The following is a 21,108-nucleotide window of genomic DNA, read 5'->3' as shown; positions in this document are numbered from 1 at the left end:
GGGGGGAGAGAGAGGTAGAGAAGGGAGAGGGGAGAGAGGAAGGGGAGGGGTAGAGAGGGGGGAGAGAGAGGAAGAGAAGGGGGAGGGGGAGAGAGGTAGAGAAGGGGGAGAGAGAGGTAGAGAAGGGAGAGGGGGAGAGAGGTAGAGAGGGGGAGAGAGGAGAAGAGAAGGGGGAGGGGGAGAGAGGTAGAGAGGGGGAGAGAGGTAGAGAAGGGGGGGGAGAGAGGTAGAGAAGGGAGGAGAGAGGTAGAGAGGGGGGGAGAGGGGTAGAGAAGGGAGAGGGGGAGAGAGGTGAGGGGGGAGAGAGAGGAAGAGAGGGGGGGGAGGTAGAGGGAAGAGAAGGGGGAGGGGGAGAGAGGGTAGAGAGGGGGAGAGAGAGGTAGAGAAGGGAGAGGGGAGAGAGAGGTAGAGAGGGGAGGAGAGGTAGAGAGGGTGGGGGGTAGAGAGGGGGGTAGAGAGGGTGGGGGGAGGTAGAGAAGGGGGAGAGAGGTAGAGAGGGAGGAGAGAGAGGGAGAGAGGGGGGGGGGTAGAGAAGGGGGGGTAGAGAGGGGGTAGAGAAGGGAGAGGGAGAGAGAGGTAGAGAAGGGAGAGGGGAGAGAGAGAGAGAGGGGGGGGTAGAGAGGGAGAGAGAGGTAGAGAGGGGGGTAGAGAGGGGGGTAGAGAGGGAGGGGGAGAGAGAGAGGGGGGGTAGAGAAGGGGGGGAGAGAGAGGTAGAGAGGAGAGGTAGAGAGGGGAGGGGAGGAGAGGTAGAGAGGGTGGGGGAGGTAGAGAGGGGGGGGAGAGGTAGAGGGTGGGGGGAGGTAGAGAAGGGGGAGAGAGAGGTAGAGAAGGGAGAGGGAGAGGGGGAGAGAGGTAGAGAGGGGGAGAGAGAGGAAGAGAAGGGGGAGGGGAGAGAGGTAGAGAGGGGGAGAGAGGTAGAGAAGGGAGAGGGGGAGAGAGGAGAGAGGGGAGGAGAGGTAGAGAGGGGGGGAGAGGTAGAGAGGGGAGGAGAGGTAGAGGGAGGGTGGGGGAGGTAGAGAGGGGGTAGAGAAGGGGGAGAGAGAGAGGTAGAGAAGGGAGAGGGGGAGAGAGGTAGAGAAGGGAGAGGGGAGAGAGGTAGAGAGGGGGGGAGAGGGGAGAGAAGGGAGAGGGGGAGAGAGGTAGAGAGGGGGAGAGAGAAAGAGAAGGGGGAGGGTGAGAGGTAGAGAAGGGGGAGAGAGAGAGGTAGAGAAGGGTAGAGGGGGAGAGAGGGTAGAGAGGGGGAGAGGAAGAGAAGGGGGAGGGGGAGAGAGGTAGAGAGGGGGAGAGAGAGGTAGAGAAGGGAGGAGAGGTAGAGAGGGTGGGGGGAGAGGGGGGAGAGAGGGAGAAGGGAGGGGAGAGAGGTAGAGAGGGGGAGAGAGAGGAAGAAGAAGGGGGAGGGGAGAGAGAGGGTAGAGAGGGGGGGGGTAGAGAGAGGTAGAGAAGGGAGAGGGGGAGAGAGAGGGGGAGAGAGGTAGAGAGGGGGTAGAGAGGGAGAGGGAGAGGGAGAGAGGGAGAGAGGGGGGAGAGAGGTAGAGAGAGGGGAGAGAGAGGGAGGAGAGAGTAGAGAGGGTGGGGGGGAGGTAGAGAGGGGGTAGAGAGGGGGTAGAGAGAGGGGGAGAGAGAGGTAGAGAAGGGAGAGGGGAGAGAGGTAGAGAAGGGAGAGGGGAGAGAGGTAGAGAGGGGGAGAGAGGTAGAGAAGGGAGAGGGGGAGAGGGAGAGGTAGAGAGGAGGGGAGAGGAGAGAGGAAGAGAAGGGGGAGAGAGAGGGAGAAGGGAGAGGGGAGAGAGGGGGAGAGAGAGGTAGAGAAGGGAGAGGGGGAGAGAGAGGTAGAGAGGGGGAGAGAGAGGAAGAGAAGGGAGAGGGAGAGAGAGGGGAGAGAGAGGTAGAGAAGGGAGAGAGAGAGGTAGAGAAGGGAAGAGGGGGAGAGAGGGTAGAGAGGGGGAGAGAGAGGTAGAGAAGGGAGAGGGGAGAGAGGTAGAAGGGGAGAGGGAGAGAGAGAGGGAGAAGGGAGAAGGGGAGAGAGAGGTAGAGAAGGGAGAGGAGAGGTAGAGAGAGGGGAGAGGGGGGGAGAGAGGTAGAGAAGGGAGAGAGGTAGAGAGAGGGAGAGGAGAGAGGAGGTAGAGAAGGGAGGGGGGAGAGGTAGAGAGGGGGAGAGAGGGGAGAAGGGAGAGGGGGAGAGAGGTAGAGAGGGGGAGAGAGAGGTAGAGAAGGGAGAGGGGAGAGAGAGAGGTAGAGAGGTAGAGAAGGGAGAGGGGGAGAGAGGTAGAGAAGGGAGAGGGGGAGAGAGAGTAGAGAGGGGGAGAGAGAGAGAAGAGAAGGGGGTAGAGAGAGGTAGAGAGAGGGCGAGGGGGAGAGAGGTAGGAAGGGAGAGAGAGGTAGAGAAGGGAGAGAGGTAGAGAGGGGGAGAGAGAGTAGAGAAGGGAGAGAGAGTAGAGAGGGGGAGAGAGAGGTAGAGAAGGGAGAGAGGGGAGAGAGAGGTAGAGAAGGGAGAGGGGGAGAGAGGTAGAGAGGGGGAGAGAGAGGAAGAGAAGAAGGGGAGAGAGAGGGTAGAGAAGGGAGAGGGGGAGAGAGGAGGTAGAGAAGGGGAGAGAGAGGTAGAGAAGGGAGAGGGGGAGAGAGGTAGAGAGGGGGAGAGAGGTAGAGAAGGGGGAGAGAGAGGTAGAGAAGGGAGAGGGGAGAGAGGTAGAGAGGGGGGAGAGAGAGGAAGAGGGGGAGGGGGAGGGGAGAGAGAGAGTAGAGAAGGGGGAGAGAGAGGTAGAGAAGGAGAGGGGAGAGAGGTAGAGAGAGGGGGAGAGGGTAGAGAGGGGGGGAGAGGGGGGAGAGGGTAGAGGGGGGTAGAGAGGGGGGGTAGAGAGGGGGAGAGAGAAGAGGGAGGGGGAGAGAGAGGTAGAGAAGGGGGAGAGAGGTAGAGAAGGGAGAGGGGAGAGGTAGAGGGGGGGGTAGAGAAGGGGAGAGAGGGAGAGAGGTAGAGAGAGGGGGGAGAGGTAGAGAGGGGGGAGAGAGGGAGATAGGGGGAGAGGTAGAGAAGGGGAGAGAGAGGTAGAGAAGGGAGAGGGGATAGAAACACATCAGTATAATGACAGCAGGTTTACCAAGCAACAATCCGTAAGCATTCAGGAACCATAAAACCAGGAAAAAACTAGCAGAGCTGGACTTACGATTTTTCTACGAAACTCCAACCTCCCGTAAGGAAGCCTCGGTATGCATTCTAGTATCAAACTACCTGGGTATATGATCTAGTATGAAACTACCTGGGTATCCATTCTAGTATCAAACTACCTGGGTATCCATTCTATATCAAACTACCTGGGTATCCATTCTAGTATCAAATTACCTGGGTATCCATTCTAGTATCAAACTACCTGGGTATACATTCTAGTATCAAACTACCTGGGTATCCATTCTAGTATCAAACTACCTGGGTATCCATTCTAGTATCAAACTACCTGGGTATCCATTCTAGTTTCAAACTACCTGGGTATCCATTCTAGTATCAAACCACCTGGGTATCCATTCTAGTATCAAACCACCTGGGTATCCATTCTAGTATCAAACTACCTGGGTATCCATTCTGGTCAATATCGGTGGCTCCGTGCAGGGAGTATCCAAAGCTGGGGGGCATGTAAGAGGAGGCCCACCTCCCCTCTAGGACCTGAGAAGGCACTGGGTCAGGCCCTGCAGCCCTCCCGTTGTGGATGTACACTAGGCCCCTGTGCTTCAGCCCGCCATAGGGTGCAGCTATGGCAACGTCTGGAACAGAGAAACATTACAGGAAGGAAGATCATCAACAACCCTTAATGATGGTTTGGTCATTGTCTTCAAACTAGAGGATCTCCCTGAAATAGTATGAGGTAACTTTCCCCACAAAAAGCCACAAAACTTAAAGGGGCCAGGAAGTCTGGTTGGAGCATTCCCAGTTGGGCGACAGGCTTCTTTCCTCCTGAATCCAGGAGTTGTCCAAACGGGATTTCTATTAAACAACTGTGAACTTTCGTAAAGTTTCTGTTATTTTGCTAAAGAACCAGGCACCTGTAGTTGCCTTATACCGTTGAGGCCTCGTACATAATGTTAAGGCCTCATACTGTTAAGGCCTCATACTGTTAAGGCCTCGCACATAACGTTAAGGCCTCATACCGTTAAGGCCTCATACCGTTAAGGCCTCATACTGTTAAGGCCTCATACCGTTAAGGCCTCATACATACCGTTAAGGCCTCATACCGTTGAGGCCTCGTACATAACGTTAAGACCTCATACCGTTAAGGCCTCATACCGTTAAGGCCTCATACCGTTAAGGCCTCATACTGTTAAGGCCTCATACCGTTAAGGCCTCATACATACCGTTAAGGCCTCATACCGTTGAGGCCTCATACCGTTAAGGCCTCATACTGTTAAGGCCTCATACATACCGTTAAGGCCTCATACCGTTAAGGTCTCATACCGTTAAGGCCTCATACCGTTAAGGCCTCATACCGTTAAGGCCTCAGACATACCATTAAGGCCTCATACATACCGTTAAGGCCTCATACATACTGTTAAGTCCTCATACCGTTAAGGCCTCAGACATACCGTTAAGGCCACAGACATACCGTTAAGGCCTCAGACATACTGTTAAGGCCTCATACTGTTAAGGCCTCATACATACCGTTAAGGCCTCAGACATACCGTTAAGGCCTCATACCGTTAAGGCCTCAGACATAACGTTAAGGCCTCATACCGTTAAGGCCTCAGACATACCATTAAGGCCTCATACATATCGTTAAGGCCTCATACATACCGTTAAGGCCTCATACTGTTAAGGCCTCAGACATACCGTTAAGGCCTCATATCGTTAAGGCCTCATACCGCTAAGGCCTCATACATACCGTTAAGGCCTCAGACATACCGTTAAGGCCTCATACCGTTAAGGCCTCAGACATACCGTTAAGGCCTCATACCGTTAAGGCCTCATACCGTTAAGGCCTCAGACATACGGTTAAGGCCTCATACATACCATTAAGGCCTCATACATACTGTTAAGGCCTCATGCATAATGTTAAGGCCTCAGACATACCGTTGAGGCCTCATACCGTTGAGGCCTCATACCGTTGAGGCCTCATATACATACTGTTAAGGCCTCATACATAATGTTAAGGCCTCATACCGTTAAGGCCTCAGACATACCGTTAAGGCCTCAGACATACCGTTAAGGCCTCATACATACCGTTAAAACCTCATACATACTGTTAAGGCCTCAGACATACCGTTAAGGCCTCAGACATACCGTTAAGGCCTCATACCGTTAAGGCCTCAGACATACCGTTAAGGCCTCAGACATACCATACCGTTAAGGCCTCAGACATACCGTTAAACCGTTAAGGCCTCAGACATACCGTTAAGGCCTCAGACATACCGTTGGGGCCTCATACATACCGTTAAGGCCTCAGACATACCGTTAAGGCCTCATACATACTGTTAAGGCCTCATACATACCGTTAAGGCCTCATACATACCGTTAAAACCTCATACATACTGTTAAGGCCTCAGACATACCGTTAAGGCCTCAGACATACCGTTAAGGCCTCATACCGTTAAGGCCTCAGACATACCGTTAAGGCCTCAGACATACCGTTAAGGCCTCAGACATACCGTTGGGGCCTCATACATACCGTTAAGGCCTCAGACATACCGTTAAGGCCTCATACATACTGTTAAGGCCTCATACATACCGTTAAGGCCTCATACATACCGTTAAGGCCTCAGACATACCGTTAAGGCCTCATACCGTTAAGGCCTCAGACATACCGTTAAGGCCTCAGACATACCGTTAAGGCCTCAGACATACTGTTAAGGCCTCATAGCGTTAAGGCCTCAGACATACCGTTAAGGCCTCACAAATACCGTTAAGGCCTCAGACATACCGTTGGGGCCTCATACATACCGTTAAGGCCTCAGACATACCGTTAAGGCCTCATACCGTTAAGGCCTCATACATACTGTTAAGGCCTCAGACATACCGTTAAGGCCTCAGACATACCGTTAAGGCCTCATACCGTTGAAGCCTCATACATACCGTTGAAGCCTCAGACATACTGTTAAGGCCTCAGACATACCGTTAAGGCCTCAGACATACCGTTAAGGCCTCAGACATACCGTTAAGGCCTCATACCGTTGAAGCCTCATACATACCGTTGAGGCCTCAGACATACCGTTGAGGCCTCAGACATACCGTTAAGGTCTCATACATACCGTTGAAGCCTCATACATACCGTTGAAGCCTCAGACATACCGTTAAGGCCTCAGACATACCGTTAAGGCCTCAGACATACCGTTGAAGCCTCATACATACCGTTGAAGCCTCATACATACCGTTGAAGCCTCAGACATACCGTTAAGGTCTCATACCGTTGAAGCCTCATACATACCGTTGAAGCCTCATACATACCGTTGAGACCTCATACATACCGTTGGGGCCTCATACATACCGTTGAAGCCATCCATATCCAGGTCCCCCAGTGTGGCGATAGAACTGCCGAAGCGTGAGTAGATCTCTGTCCCACTCAGTGTGATGGGTGTGTGGAAGGAGAAGCCTCCTTTCCCCAGGAACACAGACACCTGGCCCACCTCCCTCAGCTTCCCATCACTACCACGGTCCATGAACAGAGGGGCCCCTACAAACAGATCCACCAGCCTGAGGAGAGACAGTCAGGTCCATAAATATTTGGCCATTGACCAAGTTACTGTTATTCTATCACAGCATATTGGAGTTGAAGTTAAATAATGAATAGGAGTTGAAAGTGCAGACTTTCAGCTTTAATTTGAGGGTATATGAACGGTGCAGCAGTTACAGCACTTTTTTATATGTGCCCCCCCCCCCCCATTGTTAAGAGACCAAAAGTAATTGGACAATTGTCTGCTCAGCTGCTCCATGGCCAGGTGTGTGTTATTCCCTCATTAGTTCATTTACAGGTAAGCAGATAAAAGGAGTTGATTTGAAGTGTGGCATTTGGAATGTGTTGCTGTTAACCCTCAAAATGAAGTCAAAGGAGCTGTCACTGCCAGTGAAGGCATCATTAGGCTGACAAATCTTTTTAAAAACAACAACATCAGAACGATAGTAAAAAAAAAAAACATGAGGTGTCAAAAATCAACTATTTGGTACATTCCTAAAAAGACAGAACGCACTGGTGAGCTCAGGAACACCAAAAGGCCCGGAAGACCAGGGGTGGATGACAGAATCATTCTTTCCCTGGTGGATAAAAAGCCCTTTTTCACGACAGTGGTCCAGATCAATAACACCCTCCAGGAGGCAGGAGTATCGGTGTCAGTCAAGAGCCCACTTCACCAGAGTAAATACAGACGGTTTACCACAAGATGTGAACCACTGGTAAGTCTCAAAAACAGGAACGCCAGATTAGAGTTTGCACCCAAGCAACAATCTAAAAAAAAGCCTGTACAGTTCTGGAATAACATCCTATGATGAGACGGAGATCGACTTGTACCAGAATGATGGGAAGAGAAGAGTATGGAGAAGGGAAGGAACCACCTCATCTGTGAATCACGGTGGGGGTTTTCTTTTTAAAATTATTTAATTTAAATCTTTATGTAACTAGGCAAGTCAGTTAAGAACAAATTATTATTTACAATGACGGCCTACCGCTGGCAAAACCCGGACGACGCTGGGGCCAATTGTGCGCCGCCCTATGGGACTCCCAAACACGGCCGGTTGTGATACAGCCTGGAATCGAACCACGGTCTGTAGTGATGCCTCTAGCACTGAGATGCAGTGCCTTGGAACCGCTGTGCCACTCGGGAGGTGGTGTTATGGCGTGGGCATGTATGGCTGTCAATGAAACTGGTTCCCTTGTATTTAGTGATGATGTGACTGTTGACAGAAGCAGCAGGATTAAATCTGAAGTGGTTATTATCTGCTCAGATTCAGCCAAATACTTCAAATCCCATTGGACGACGCTTCACAGTGCAGATGAACAATGACCCGAAGCAATACTGCGAAAGCAAACTAATACTTTTAATTTTTTTTAAGGCAAACAAGTGGAATGTTCTGCAACGGCCAAGTCAATCACCTGACCTGAAACCAATTGAGCATTTCGCTTTGCTGAAGGCAAAACGCCACAAGAACAAAACAAGAACTGAGTGCCGCTGCAGTAAAGCCCACCAGGGAAGAAACGCAGCTTCAGGCAGTCATCGACTGCAAAGGATTTGCGACCAAGTATCAAAAATCATAATTTAATTTATGCTTGTGTTAGTTTGTCCAATTACTTTTGAGTCCCTAAATGTAAAAAAAAAAAGAAAAGTGGCTTTGTTTCACACACTTACTGTAGATTCAGCCTAGTATTGGACTAAGAAACATGCTCAATGGAGATCCTCCACTGAAACTGCATTGTAGTCCAGGTCCAGGTTTTAGTCTATGCTCAGGAAACCAACCCTTCGTTCTGTTACAATTTATGTTGGGTTTAATAACGGCCCTGACCTACACACAATATTCCCTAATGTTAAAGGGATCTATTGTAAATGTGATATAGCCCAGGGGTTCTCAAAGTGGGCTACGACACCATATGAAACATATTTTGGGCAAGGGATCTGTGGAATAAGTTTAGAGGGTGTAAAACAATACAATATAATGTTATTTACCTACACATGTTTGTGTTCCTGGGTAACTTGTGCCTGGGGGTATTGGTATCCACCAATTATAGATTTTTTTCACTCAATACTACTTGTTTTCCACCCAAAACTTTTTGTTTGATATATTTTTGACATAAATACACTGTAATTTAAGCTTCTTTTTTTTCTGGCAAAACGTGTGGCAGGATATTAGCTTTAAAGCTGCAACAACAACACAAAATCAGCCCCATGACAAACTGTGTAAAATTGTAGGAAATTAGCCTGAAAACTGCAATATGTTAATCTCCCATGCTGAGAGGCAGGCCTTTAAAATGTCCCTTTCCAAAGCCCGAGACTTGTTTCATCCAGCCATACATTGCTGAACTCAAAGTAAAACTCCTTGTATTCTATTTGAATCACACTCAAGTTGTGTTCTGAATTTGCTATCACAAAAGGGGTCCCAAAAGTGCCGCAAAAAATAAATAAATAAAAGGTTTGAGAACCTCTGAACTAAACTATAAAAAAATTTGCCAAGATATTCAACTGCTTCTGAAAACAGTCAGGAGTCTGGAGAGGATGTGTCATTACCCATATACGGTCACGACTGCGTCTTCATCTGGAGATTAATTAGCGAGCTCTGCTACAGGATGAGAACATCTATCGCCTTGAGCTGATAGATTTTTAGTTTGTATAAAGTCAGGCCCTCTATTTATACCATTAACAAACATGCTCCAGGAGCCACGCCGTGTTGACTAAAACACCAAGAAAACAAACACAACAAATAAACAAAACTACCTGCACTTGTCCAATAAAAAAACACTTGTTGTCCTTTTGCACCAATGAACACGACCTTGGATAGACTGTAAAGAGGTCACAACCTACTGAGATAGAGCCCAGGTCCCAAATGGTAACCTATGCCCTATGTAGTGCACTACTTTTCACCAGGGTCAACAGGGCTCTGCCCTATGTAGTGCACTACTTTTCACCAGGGTCAATAGGGCTCTGCCCTATGTAGTGCACTACTTTTCACCAGGGTCAATAGGGCTCTGCCCTATGTAGTGCACTATATAAGGGATTAGGGTGACCTTTGGGACATGGCAGTCAGTGTACCCATCATTACTTACCCATCGTTATTGATGTCGGTCGCTGCCACAGAATGGCCGAAGTAGGCAGCCATCTGAGGAGACAGGGAGAAATACAATGTGTTTAACCATCACCCCACAGAGACCAACACGGTGCTGAATAAGGTTTACTACAGAGACCAACACGGTGCTGAATAAGGTTTACTACAGAGACCAACACGGTGCTGAATAAGGTTTACTACAGAGACCAACACGGTGCTGAATAAGGTTTACTAGAGAGACCAACACGGTGCTGAATAAGGTTTACTACAGAGACCAACACAGTGCTGAATAAGGTTTACTAGAGAGACCAACACGGTGCTGAATAAGGTTTACTACAGAGACCAATACGGTGCTGAATAAGGTTTACTAGAGAGACCAACACGGTGCTGAATAAGGTTTACTACAGAGACCAACACGGTGCTGAATAAGGTTTACTACAGAGACCAACACGGTGCTGAATAAGGTTTACTACAGAGACCAACACGGTGCTGAATAAGGTTTACTACAGAGACCAACACGGTGCTGAATAAGGTTTACTACAGAGACCAACACGGTGCTGAATAAGGTTTACTACAGTTCAACAGAAAATGCCCTGTCTCTGTGTGGACCATAACGGATGCCCTGTCTCTGTGTGGACCGTAACGGACTCCCTGTCTCTGTGTGGACCATGGCGGACTTCCTGTCTCTGTGTGGACCATGGCGGACTTCCTGTCTCTGTGTGGACCATGGCGGACTTCCTGTCTCTGTGTGGACCATGGCGGACTTCCTGTCTCTGTGTGGACCATGGCGGACTTCCTGTCTCTGTGTGGACCATGGCGGACTTCCTGTCTCTGTGTGGACCATGGCGGACTTCCTGTCTCTGTGTGGACCGTAACGGACTCCCTGTCTCTGTGTGGACCGTAACCGACTTCCTGTCTCTGTGTGGACCATGGCGGACTTCCTGTCTCTGTGTGGACCATGGCGGACTTCCTGTCTCTGTGTGGACCGTAACGGACTCCCTGTCTATGTGTGGACCGTAACCGACTTCCTGTCTCTGTGTGGACCATGGCGGACTTCCTGTCTCTGTGTGGACCATGGCGGACTTCCTGTCTCTGTGTGGACCGTAACGGACTCCCTGTCTATGTGTGGACTGTAACAGCGATTCCAAGAGGAACCCTCAAAACAAATCATATTAATTATGTCAACATTCCTTTCATCCTGCTGGCTCAGAGTCGGTATGCACACACACGCACGCACAGTTTCATGTAAAACCACTACCATCTCATACCGTACCTGTGTTCCTGTGAAGTTCAGGACCGACTGCATATTCCTCCCATTGAAGATGTTCACCTACATGGCAAGACAACATAACTGACTCGGTTTTCGTTTTTCACCCACAATGACTTACACACTGACATACTAATAGTTAGCCTAGTCGATCTAGTCTGTGTGTGTTTTAGCCATGGCAATAATAGTTGTCTATAGCACAGACAGCACAGATGCAGTAAAGAGATAAATTGAACTGACCAAAACAATGGAAATGCCATGGCAATGTCACGCCCCCCCCCCCCCCCCCTTAAAAATGTGCCTACATTTAAGCTATTGTTTAAATGTGTATTTAACACTATTTGGGGTAAACATCAGAGTGTAATGCTTGTATGGATGTCAACCCCGACACATGTTTATGTCATCGCCACTAGTCAACTGTATTTCATTTCAAAATGGCTTCAAGTACCACCACTGATTTCTATATGGCTAGCTATGCTACCAGCTGATACGAACAGAAGTTAGCGTTTAGCAGATATTTTTGTTATAAACTGAAAATAACTATGTCTAAATATTAGTCAGCGAAAACAGCGAAATAGATCTAAATTCGGGTTTTTAGTAACCACATTGTGGGCCTGTTAGAACACAAAAAATCATGACGAATATGACGAATATCCACGTTGTAAAATCAGAATTTTTGAATGTGCTCCAATGGAGACCTTGTTCTTCCCTCACGGTACGTTGACCTCTTTAACACATGTATAGTACAGCTGTCAAAAATATTTCAGCTCAATGACGGAAAGCATTCAGATCCCTTCACTTTGTAGCAAATGTATATAATTTTTATTTATTTTTTAAAACAACAGAAATATCACATTTACATAAGTATTCAAACCCTTTACTCAGTAGTTTGTTTGAAGCATCCTTGGGCAGCGATTACAGCCTCAAGTCTTCTTGGGCATGACGCTACAAGCTTGGCACACCTCTATTTGGGGAGTTTCTCCCATTCTTCTCTGCAGATCCTCTCAAGCTCTGTCAGGTTGGATGGGGAGTGTCGCTGCACAGCTATTTTCGGGTCTCTCCAGAGATGTTCGATCGGGTTCAAGTCCGGACTCTGGCTGTGCCACTCAAGGACATTCAGAGACTTGTCCCGAAGCCACTCCTGCGTTGTCTTAGCTGAGTGCTTAAGGTTGTTGTCCTGTTGGAAGGTGAACCTTTGCCCCAGTCTGAGGTCCTGGGCGCTCTAGAGCAGTTTTTCATCAAGGATCTCTCTGTACTTTGCTCCGTTCATCTTTCCCCCCATCCTGACTAGTCTCCCAGTCCCTGAAAAACATCCCCACAGCATGACGCTGCCACCACCATGCTTCATCGTAGGGATAGTGCCAGGTTTCCTCCAGATGTGACGCTTGGCATTTCGCCCCAAGAGTTAAATCTTGTTTCTCATGGTCTGAGAGTCTTTAGATGCCAAGCGGGCTGTCATGTGCATTCTACTGAGGAGTGGCTTCCATCTGGCCACTCTATCATAAAGGCCTGATTGGTGGAGTGCTGCAGAGATGGTTGTCCTTCTGGAAGGTTCTCCCATTTCCACAGAGGAACTCTGGAGCTCTGTCAAGGTAATTATCGGGTTCTTGGTCACCTCCCTGACCAAGGCCCTTCTCCCCCGATTGATCAGTTTGGCTGGGTGGCCAGCTCTAGGAAGAGTGTTTGTGGTTCCAAACTTCTCCCATTTAAGAATGATGGAGGCCACTGTGTTCTTGGGGTCCTTCTTGGGGTCCTTCAATGCTGGTACCCTTCCCCAGATCTGTGTCTCAACACAATCCTGTCTCGAAGCTCTACGGACAATTCCCTCGACCTCAAGGCTTGGTTTTTGCTCTGACATGCACTGTCAACTGTGGGACCTTATATAGACAGACGTGTGCCTTTCCAAATCATGTCCAATCAATTGAATTTGCCACAGGTGGACTCCAGTCAAGTTATAAAAACAAGTATGATCATTGGGGTATTGAGCATAGATTGAAGATTTATTTTTTTACTTAAACCATTTTAGAATAAAACACAACAAAATGTGGAAAAAGTGAAGGGGTCTGAATACTTTCCGAATGCTCTGTAAATAAAGGTTCATCTCTCGTTGGCAGACTACGTAGAACACATATGTCAGAGTCAAGGCCCGCGGGCCACATCCGGCCCGCAAGAAGGTTTTTTACGGCCCCTGGGATGATCTTGATTTATTATTAGAACCGGCCCGCAGCAAGCCGGCAGCCCGCAGATCTTTTACACGCACCAATACTACATTTCCCACAATGCAAAGGTGACGCACCGAGCAGTAGGCTGCTTCATTTCAATATTTATTGGCACAGCAGTCGTCAGCATCACAGTAAAATTAACTTTCAGATACCCATCAAAAATGGCAAAACGGAAGGTGGATACTGAGAACCGGGGGTTTCAAACAAGGTGGGAGTCGGAGTATATGTTCACGAAGGTAGCTGGAAAACCTGTGTGTCTTCTGTGTGGAGAAAGTGTGGCGGTACTGAAAGAGTATAATCTGAGACGACATTATGAAACGAAACACGCGGACAAAAACAAGAATATGGACATGGAACAAAGGCTACAAAAGGCAGAGGAATTAAAACGAGGCCTCAAATCTCGACAGGCTCTGTTCAAAAAGCCAAATCACAAGGCCAGGCTGCTGTCAAGGCCAGTTTTATTTTGGCAGAAGAGATCGCTAAATCAGCCCGGCCATTTACGGAGGGGGATTTCATCAAAAACTGCATGATTAAAGTTTGTGACGAAGTTTGCCCAGAAAAAGGCAACTCTTTTTAAATGTGAGTCTGAGCAGAAACACCATTGCCGAGAGAGTAGACCAGTTGTCCATCAATCTAAAAGAGCAGCTTGTGAAAAAGGGAAAAGATTTTATTGCATATTCCTTGGCTGTGGATGAGAGCACCGACATTTCTGACATTGCCCAGTTGTCAATTTTCATCCGCGGAGTGGACTCCAACCTAAGCGTGACAGAGGAGTTTTTGGCTTTACGTCCTATGCATGGCACAACTACGGGGCATGATTTGTATGAAGAGGTGTCAAGATGTGTAAATGAGATGGAGCTGCCTTGGGAAAACTCGTGGGTTTGACAACCGACGGAGCACCTGCGATGTGTGGACACAGGAGCGGACTGGTGGCGAAGATACGGGAAAAGATGCAAGAGGAAAACGCGACAGGTGAGCTGACAGCTTATCATTGTATCATACACCAGGAAGCGTTGTGCGGTAAAGCCTTGAAAATGGAGCATGTAATGAGCATCATCACGCGCACAGTTAACTTTATCAGAGCCAAAGGTTTGAATCACCGCCAGTTCAAGGCATTTCTGACGGAGTTAGAAACGGAGCATGGTGATTTGCCTTATCACACAGAGGTGCGATGGCTAAGCCAGGGAAAGGTGCTTCAAAGATGTTTCGAGCTTCGTGAGGAGATTTGTCTGTTCTTGGACAGCAAAGGGAAAGACACAACACAACTCCGAGACGAAATGTTTCTGTGTGAAATGGCTTTTCTGTGTGACATTACGAGTCATCTGAATGCAATAAACTTGCAGCTGCAGGGTCGGGATCGTGTCATCTCTGATATGTACAGTACAGTGAAGGCATTTAAAACCAAACTGACTCTGTGGGAGACGCAGATGCGGAAAGAAAATTTGAGCCACTTTCCCAGCTGCCAGACCATGAAAGAGAAGCTCTCTACCAGTGCGTTCCCGAGCACACAGTTGGCTGATAAAATAGGTATGCTTGCCGCTGACTTTCGACGCCGATTTGCTGACTTTGAAGCACAAAAAGCAGGTTGGAACTGCTCGGTAACCCATTTGCTGTTGACGTGGAAAGCTCACCACCAAACCTCCAAATGGAGTTGATTGACCTCCAATGCAATGATGCACTGAGGGCAAAATATGCGGCAGTGGGTGCTGCGGAGTTCGCCCGTTTCCTCCCCGGCACAATGCCCCAGCTGCGCATCCAGGCTGCTCAAACGTTGTCTATGTTTGGCAGCACATACCTGTGTGAACAACTGTTTTCTTTGATGAACCTGAACAAAACATCACACAGAAGTCGACTTACTGCTGAACACCTCCACTCAATTCTGAGGATTTCTTCAGCTCAGAGCCTTACCCCGAACATTGATGAACTTGTGGAAAAGATGGGACACCACCAAGTATCACCCTCAACCTCAAACAAGTGAACATTACTGTGCAATCACATATTTAGAGTTTTTACTCAGTTCAAGTTTAAAAGTTAAAATTTAATATTTGTTTTCACTGCATGTTACTTCTCCTTAAACAAAGTGTTGTTTTTGATTAATAGATTTTTGCACTTTATTTTTTTGTATTTCAATCCAATTATATTTTAAAAATATTTCAGTTGAGTGGATGATAGAAAATTGCTATTATTGTTTTTTCTTTGAAGTAAATTTAGCCCACTTTTGCTAAAATAGAAAATATAGTCTACTGATGGTGCCTTGAATACCGGTTTCTTTCATTTAATGTTCATGTTATGGGGATATTTATATAAAGGAAATTTGTCTTTTGTGTCTGTTGAAAATTAAAGATTACTGACAGAGCCATAAGAAAATATTGCTTTATTTATCTGATCATATTGTAATATATTTGTTAGGTTTTCAGTAGGTTCAATTAGGTTCACTAGACTATATGCGTCATTTAAAAATTTTTCAATGAACATTCGAACAGTCCGGCCCTCGTCTTGTAGCTGATTTTTTTATTTGGCCCTCCGTCCATTTGACTTTGACACCCCTGACGTAGAATCTTGGGTTAACCAAGATGAAATGAAAGCTACATAATTGTTGTATACAAAATTCTGTTTGTATATATGAGCTCATAATACTTACATAGCCCAGAGCTTTGTCTCCCCTGGGTACCCCGGTAATGTAATCTGTACAACAGAAGAGAAATCACAGAAATAATGTTAAAACTAGATCACCATTGAACTGTTCTATATAGAATGTTAAAACTAGATCACCATTGAACTGTTCTATATAGAATGTTAAAACTAGATCACCATTGAACTGTTCTATATAGAATGTTAAAACTAGATCCCCATTGAACTGTTCTATATAGAATGTTAAAACTAGATCACCATTGAACTGTTCTATATAGAATGTTAAAACTAGATCCCCATTGAACTGTTCTATATAGAATGTTAAAACTAGATCACCATTGAACTGTTCTATATAGAATGTTAGAATGAGATCACCATTGAACTGTTCTATATAGAATGTTAAAACTAGATCACCATTGAACTGTTCTATATAGAATGTTAAAACTAGATCACCATTGAACTGTTCTATATAGAATGTTAAAACTAGATCCCCATTGAACTGTTCTATATAGAATGTTAAAACTAGATCACCATTGAACTGTTCTATATAGAATGTTAGAATGAGATCACCATTGAACTGTTCTATATAGAATGTTAAAACTAGATCACCATTGAACTGTTCTATATAGAATGTTAGAATGAGATCACCATTGAACTGTTCTATATAGAATGTTAGAATGAGATCACCATTGAACTGTTCTATATAGAATGTTAGAATGAGATCACCATTGAACTGTTCTATATAGAATGTTAGAATGAGATCACCATTGAACTGTTCTATATAGAATGTTAGAATGAGATCACCATTGAACTGTTCTATATAGAATGTTAGAATGAGATCACCATTGAACTGTTCTATATAGAATGTTAGAATGAGATCACCATTGAACTGTTCTATATAGAATGTTAAAACTAGATCACCATTGAACTGTTCTATATAAAATGTTAGAATGAGATCACCATTGAACTGTTCTATATAGAATGTTAGAATGAGATCACCATTGAACTGTTCTATATAGAATGTTAAAACTAGATCACCATTGAACTGTTCTATATAGAATGTTAGAATGAGATCACCATTGAGCTGTTCCATTCTGGAACATTAAGTATCAAGCACAGAACTAAGACATTCCACAACACATTACTGTACCAAACCCAGAGATTACAGTATGGAGCATCCCACTTGTACAAAGTGACAAAATAACATGAGTAGGTGAAAGGCCATGTATACGCAGTACTAAACAGAGGAAGGAGTGTTGATGGAGACAGAAGAGACATCAGTAGATGGGAACAGTTTGATGGCCAAAACGTACCATCTTCTCCATCAGCATTGAAGTCACCGACAGTCACAGAATAACCTGGAAGTAAACATCAAATCAATACCAAATAAGCCAGGGGATATGGTACCAGCGGAGTAGAGAACTGTTGACGTACTACATTCTACAACAACAGACCATGCACAGTTTAACAACATTGCTAAATCCTCTGCCACAAAACCCTAAGAGCTCATTAAAGTCTTTAACGATAGTTATGAGCCTCTCACAGAGCCAAAACAAGAGCTTCAACACCCCTTGAGAACATGCTAATCAAAGTAAGCAAACATATATTTAACCAGAAAATGAATATGTCCCACATGGCACTCTATCACCCTACGGGCCCTGGTCAACAGTAGAGCACTATAGAGGGAATAGGGGTCCGATTGGGACTCAGCACAACAGGACTTACCTAAATAGCTGTCATCGTACTGAGCGCTGGCAGACTTAGTGGTCAGCTGGTTACTGTAAGGAGTGTAGTATTGTCTATTGAACCTGGTGATGATCTCAGAGATATCATCACTTATCAGCTGACCTGTGGAAATAACATACAGTGTTGTACATATGACCTTATGTTATTAATAACAGCGTCCTACATATGACCTTATGTTATTAATAACATACAGCGTCCTACATATGACCTTATGTTATTAATAACATGTTACTTCTACTCCTTAATAATGACAAAAGGTTAGTAAAAAAGCAGGGTCAGAGGGTGAGAGAGGGTTTGTGTAGCCTAATTAGTTTTGGTCTAAATTGTGCTTCTGCTTACATTTTTCCCCAAAAATGCTTCAAGGTTCACAGAATGTGAGAATCTAATATACACTGAGTGCACAAAACATTAGGAACACCTTCTACTATCGAGTTGCAGACTGGCATGGCACCCATACAAATGTTGACCGTTTTTAAATTCCACCCCTCCCTAATCAAATTCACTCAGTGCCTACCCAGCATAGCAGCAGCCAATGAGCCGCCCCGTTACGAACAACTTTGACAGATTTAAAAAAAGGGGCTATATTTGCTTTCTCCTTTGACTCACAACAGGATGTTGCAATGAGCAGCACACCCAAAGAAAAACAACATCTCAACATGTTCCCTGGGTCACAGAATCTGTCACAGAATTAAGAGACCAATTCAAGGGAGAGGGAATGTTTTTTTTTAATGTTACACGGTTCCCATGTTCTCAGAGTACAAGATATTGTCCTAGACGCATTTCGTGGGACTGTTGCTAGAACATTCCTGTGTCCAGTTTCCTGAGGCTTAGGAGAAAATTCCATCAATGTCCCACCAAAGATACAGAGAACATGGCTGCTTTGTTCTCAGAACATAAGATATTAATGTTATAGACACATTGCTAGAACATTCCTGAGTCCAGTTGTCAGGACGTCACCTGAGGGTCCCAGAGGAAACATCTTGTTACTGTGGCCCAGCCCATCAAGGCTCTGATTGGTCAACCACTGTTACTGTTGCCCAGCCCATCAAGGCTCTGATTGGTGAACCACTGTTACTGTTGACCAGCCCATCAAGGCTCTGATTGGTCAACCACTGTTACTGTTGCCCAGCCCATCAAGGCTCTGATTGGTGAACCACTGTTACTGTTGCCCATCCCATCAAGGCTCTGATTGGTGAACCACTGTTACTGTTGCCCATCCCATCAAGGCCCTGATTGGTGAACCACTGTTACTGTTGCCCAGCCCATCAAGGCCCTGATTGGTGAACCACTGTTAACTGTTGCCCAGCCCATCAAGGCTCTGATTGGTGAACCACTGTTACTGTTGCCCAGCCCATCAAGGCTCTGATTGGTGAACCACTGTTACTGTTGCCCAGCCCATCAAGGCTCTGATTGGTCAACCACTGTTACTGTTGCCCAGCCCATCAAGGCTCTGATTGGTGAACCACTGTTACTGTTGCCCAGCCCATCAAGGCTCTGATTGGTCAACCACTGTTACTGTTGCCCAGCCCATCAAGGCTCTGATTGGTCAACCACTGTTACTGTTGCCCAGCCCATCACGGCTCTGATTGGTGAACCACTTAACTGTTGCCCAGCCCATCAAGGCCCTGATTGGTTGGTGAACATCTTGGTTCATGGCATTCAGAACTTCCTGCTATGTCGACATGTGTCACGCCCTGGTCTAAGTATTTTGTGTTTATCTTTATGTATTGGGTCAGGCCAGGGTGTGGCATGGAGTTTTTGTATTGTGGTGTGTTTTGTCTGGGGGTTTTGGTGTGTATGTTAGTGGGATTGTAGCTTAGTAGGGTTTTCTAGGAAAGTCTATGGCTGTCTGGAGTGGTTCTCAATCAGAGGCAGGTGGTTATCGTTGTCTCTGATTGGGAACCATATTTAGGCAGCCATATTCTTTGGTTGTATTGTGGGTGATTGTCCTTAGTGTCTTGATGTCCTGATTCTGTGTTCGTTTGCACCAGTTTAGGCTGTTTCGGTTTTCGTTACGTTTATTGTTTTGTTGAGTTTGTGTTTTTTGATTCGTGTTACGTTTGTTTATTAAAACATGGATCGTAATATACACGCTGCATTTTGGTCCGACTCTCCTTCACCATTAGAAAACCGTTACAACATGTCCATCTCAGTTATCAGTTCATTAGAATATTTGAGAGCTTGGGACTATGAAGCATTGTTTCATTTTTTGAGTTATTGACATCAGCCTTGTACTGTTGATCAGTGTTCTCTTCCTGGTGTTTTGCGGGTACTATTTAATGAAGCCGCCAGTTCAGGACTTGTGAGGCGTCTGTTTCTCAAACTAGACACTCTAATGTACTTGTCCTCTTGCTCAGGTGTGCACCGGGGCCTCCCACTCCTCTTTCTATTCTGGTTAGAGCCAGTTTGTGCTGTTCTGTGAAGGGAGTAGTACACAGCGTTGTACGAGCTCTTCAGTTTCTTGGCAATTTCTCACATGGAATAGCCGTCATTTCTCAGAACAAGAATAGACTGATGGGTTTCAGAACAAAGTTATTTGTTTCTGGCCATTTTGAGCCTGTAATCAATACTTGCGTACTATTGTTTGTACAGATGAACGTGGTACCTTCAGGCATTTGGAAATTGCTCCCAAGGATGAAACAGACTTGTGGAGGTCTACAATGTTTGGCTGATTTCTTTTGATTTTCCCATGATGTCAAGCCAATAGGCTCTGAGTTTGAAGGTAGGTCTTGAAATACATCCACAGGTACACCTGCAATTGACTCAAATTATGTCAATTAGCCTATCAGAAGCTTCTAAAGCCATGACACAATTTTCTGGAATTTTCCAAGCTGTTTAAAAGCACAGTCAACTTAGTGTATGTAAACCTCTGACCCACTGGAATTGTGATACAGTGAATTATAAGTGAACCACATACTGTTATACCATATTCATATTGAACCACATACTGTTATACCATATTGAACCACATACTGTTATACCATATTCATATTGAACCACATACTGTTATACCATATTGAACCACATACTGTTATACCATATTGAACCACATACTGTTATACCATATTCATATTGAACCACATACTGTTATACCATATTGAACCACATACTGTTATACCATATTGAACCACATACTGTTATACCATATTCATATTGAACCACATACTGTTATACCATGTTGAACCACATACTGTTATACCATATTCATATTGAACCACATACTGTTATACCACATTGAACCACATACTGTTATACCATATTCATATTGAACCACATACTGTTATACCATATTGAACCACATACTGTTATACCATATTGAACCACATACTGTTATACCATATTCATATTGAACCACATACTGTTATACCATGTTGAACCACATACTGTTATACCATATTCATATTGAACCACATACTGTTATACCACATTGAACCGCATACTGTTATACCACATTGAACCACATACTGTTATACCATATTGAACCACATACTGTTATACCATGTTGATACTGAACCACATAC

At 45.7% G+C, this 21,108-nt stretch overlaps 1 protein-coding gene across 1 annotated transcript in view; it reads right to left on the bottom strand.

The window, feature by feature from the left end:
• The window catches only part of LOC115120142 (integrin alpha-V-like), a 106,810-nt gene that overhangs the window by 48,000 nt on the left and 37,702 nt on the right, over nucleotides 1-21,108 (bottom strand). The window contains 7 exon segments of the mRNA XM_065019604.1: nucleotides 3,559-3,750; nucleotides 6,462-6,667; nucleotides 9,723-9,775; nucleotides 10,995-11,051; nucleotides 15,852-15,895; nucleotides 17,155-17,199; nucleotides 17,567-17,689. Of these exon segments, the coding sequence (XP_064875676.1) occupies nucleotides 3,559-3,750; nucleotides 6,462-6,667; nucleotides 9,723-9,775; nucleotides 10,995-11,051; nucleotides 15,852-15,895; nucleotides 17,155-17,199; nucleotides 17,567-17,689 (720 nt within the window).

The sequence above is a fragment of the Oncorhynchus nerka genome, linkage group LG1, assembly GCF_034236695.1.
Source record: "Oncorhynchus nerka isolate Pitt River linkage group LG1, Oner_Uvic_2.0, whole genome shotgun sequence".
Classification (NCBI taxonomy): Eukaryota; Metazoa; Chordata; class Actinopteri; order Salmoniformes; family Salmonidae; genus Oncorhynchus; species Oncorhynchus nerka.
The sequence above is the reverse complement of the archived record's forward strand: the minus strand, read 5'-3'. Positions and strand labels throughout refer to the sequence as shown.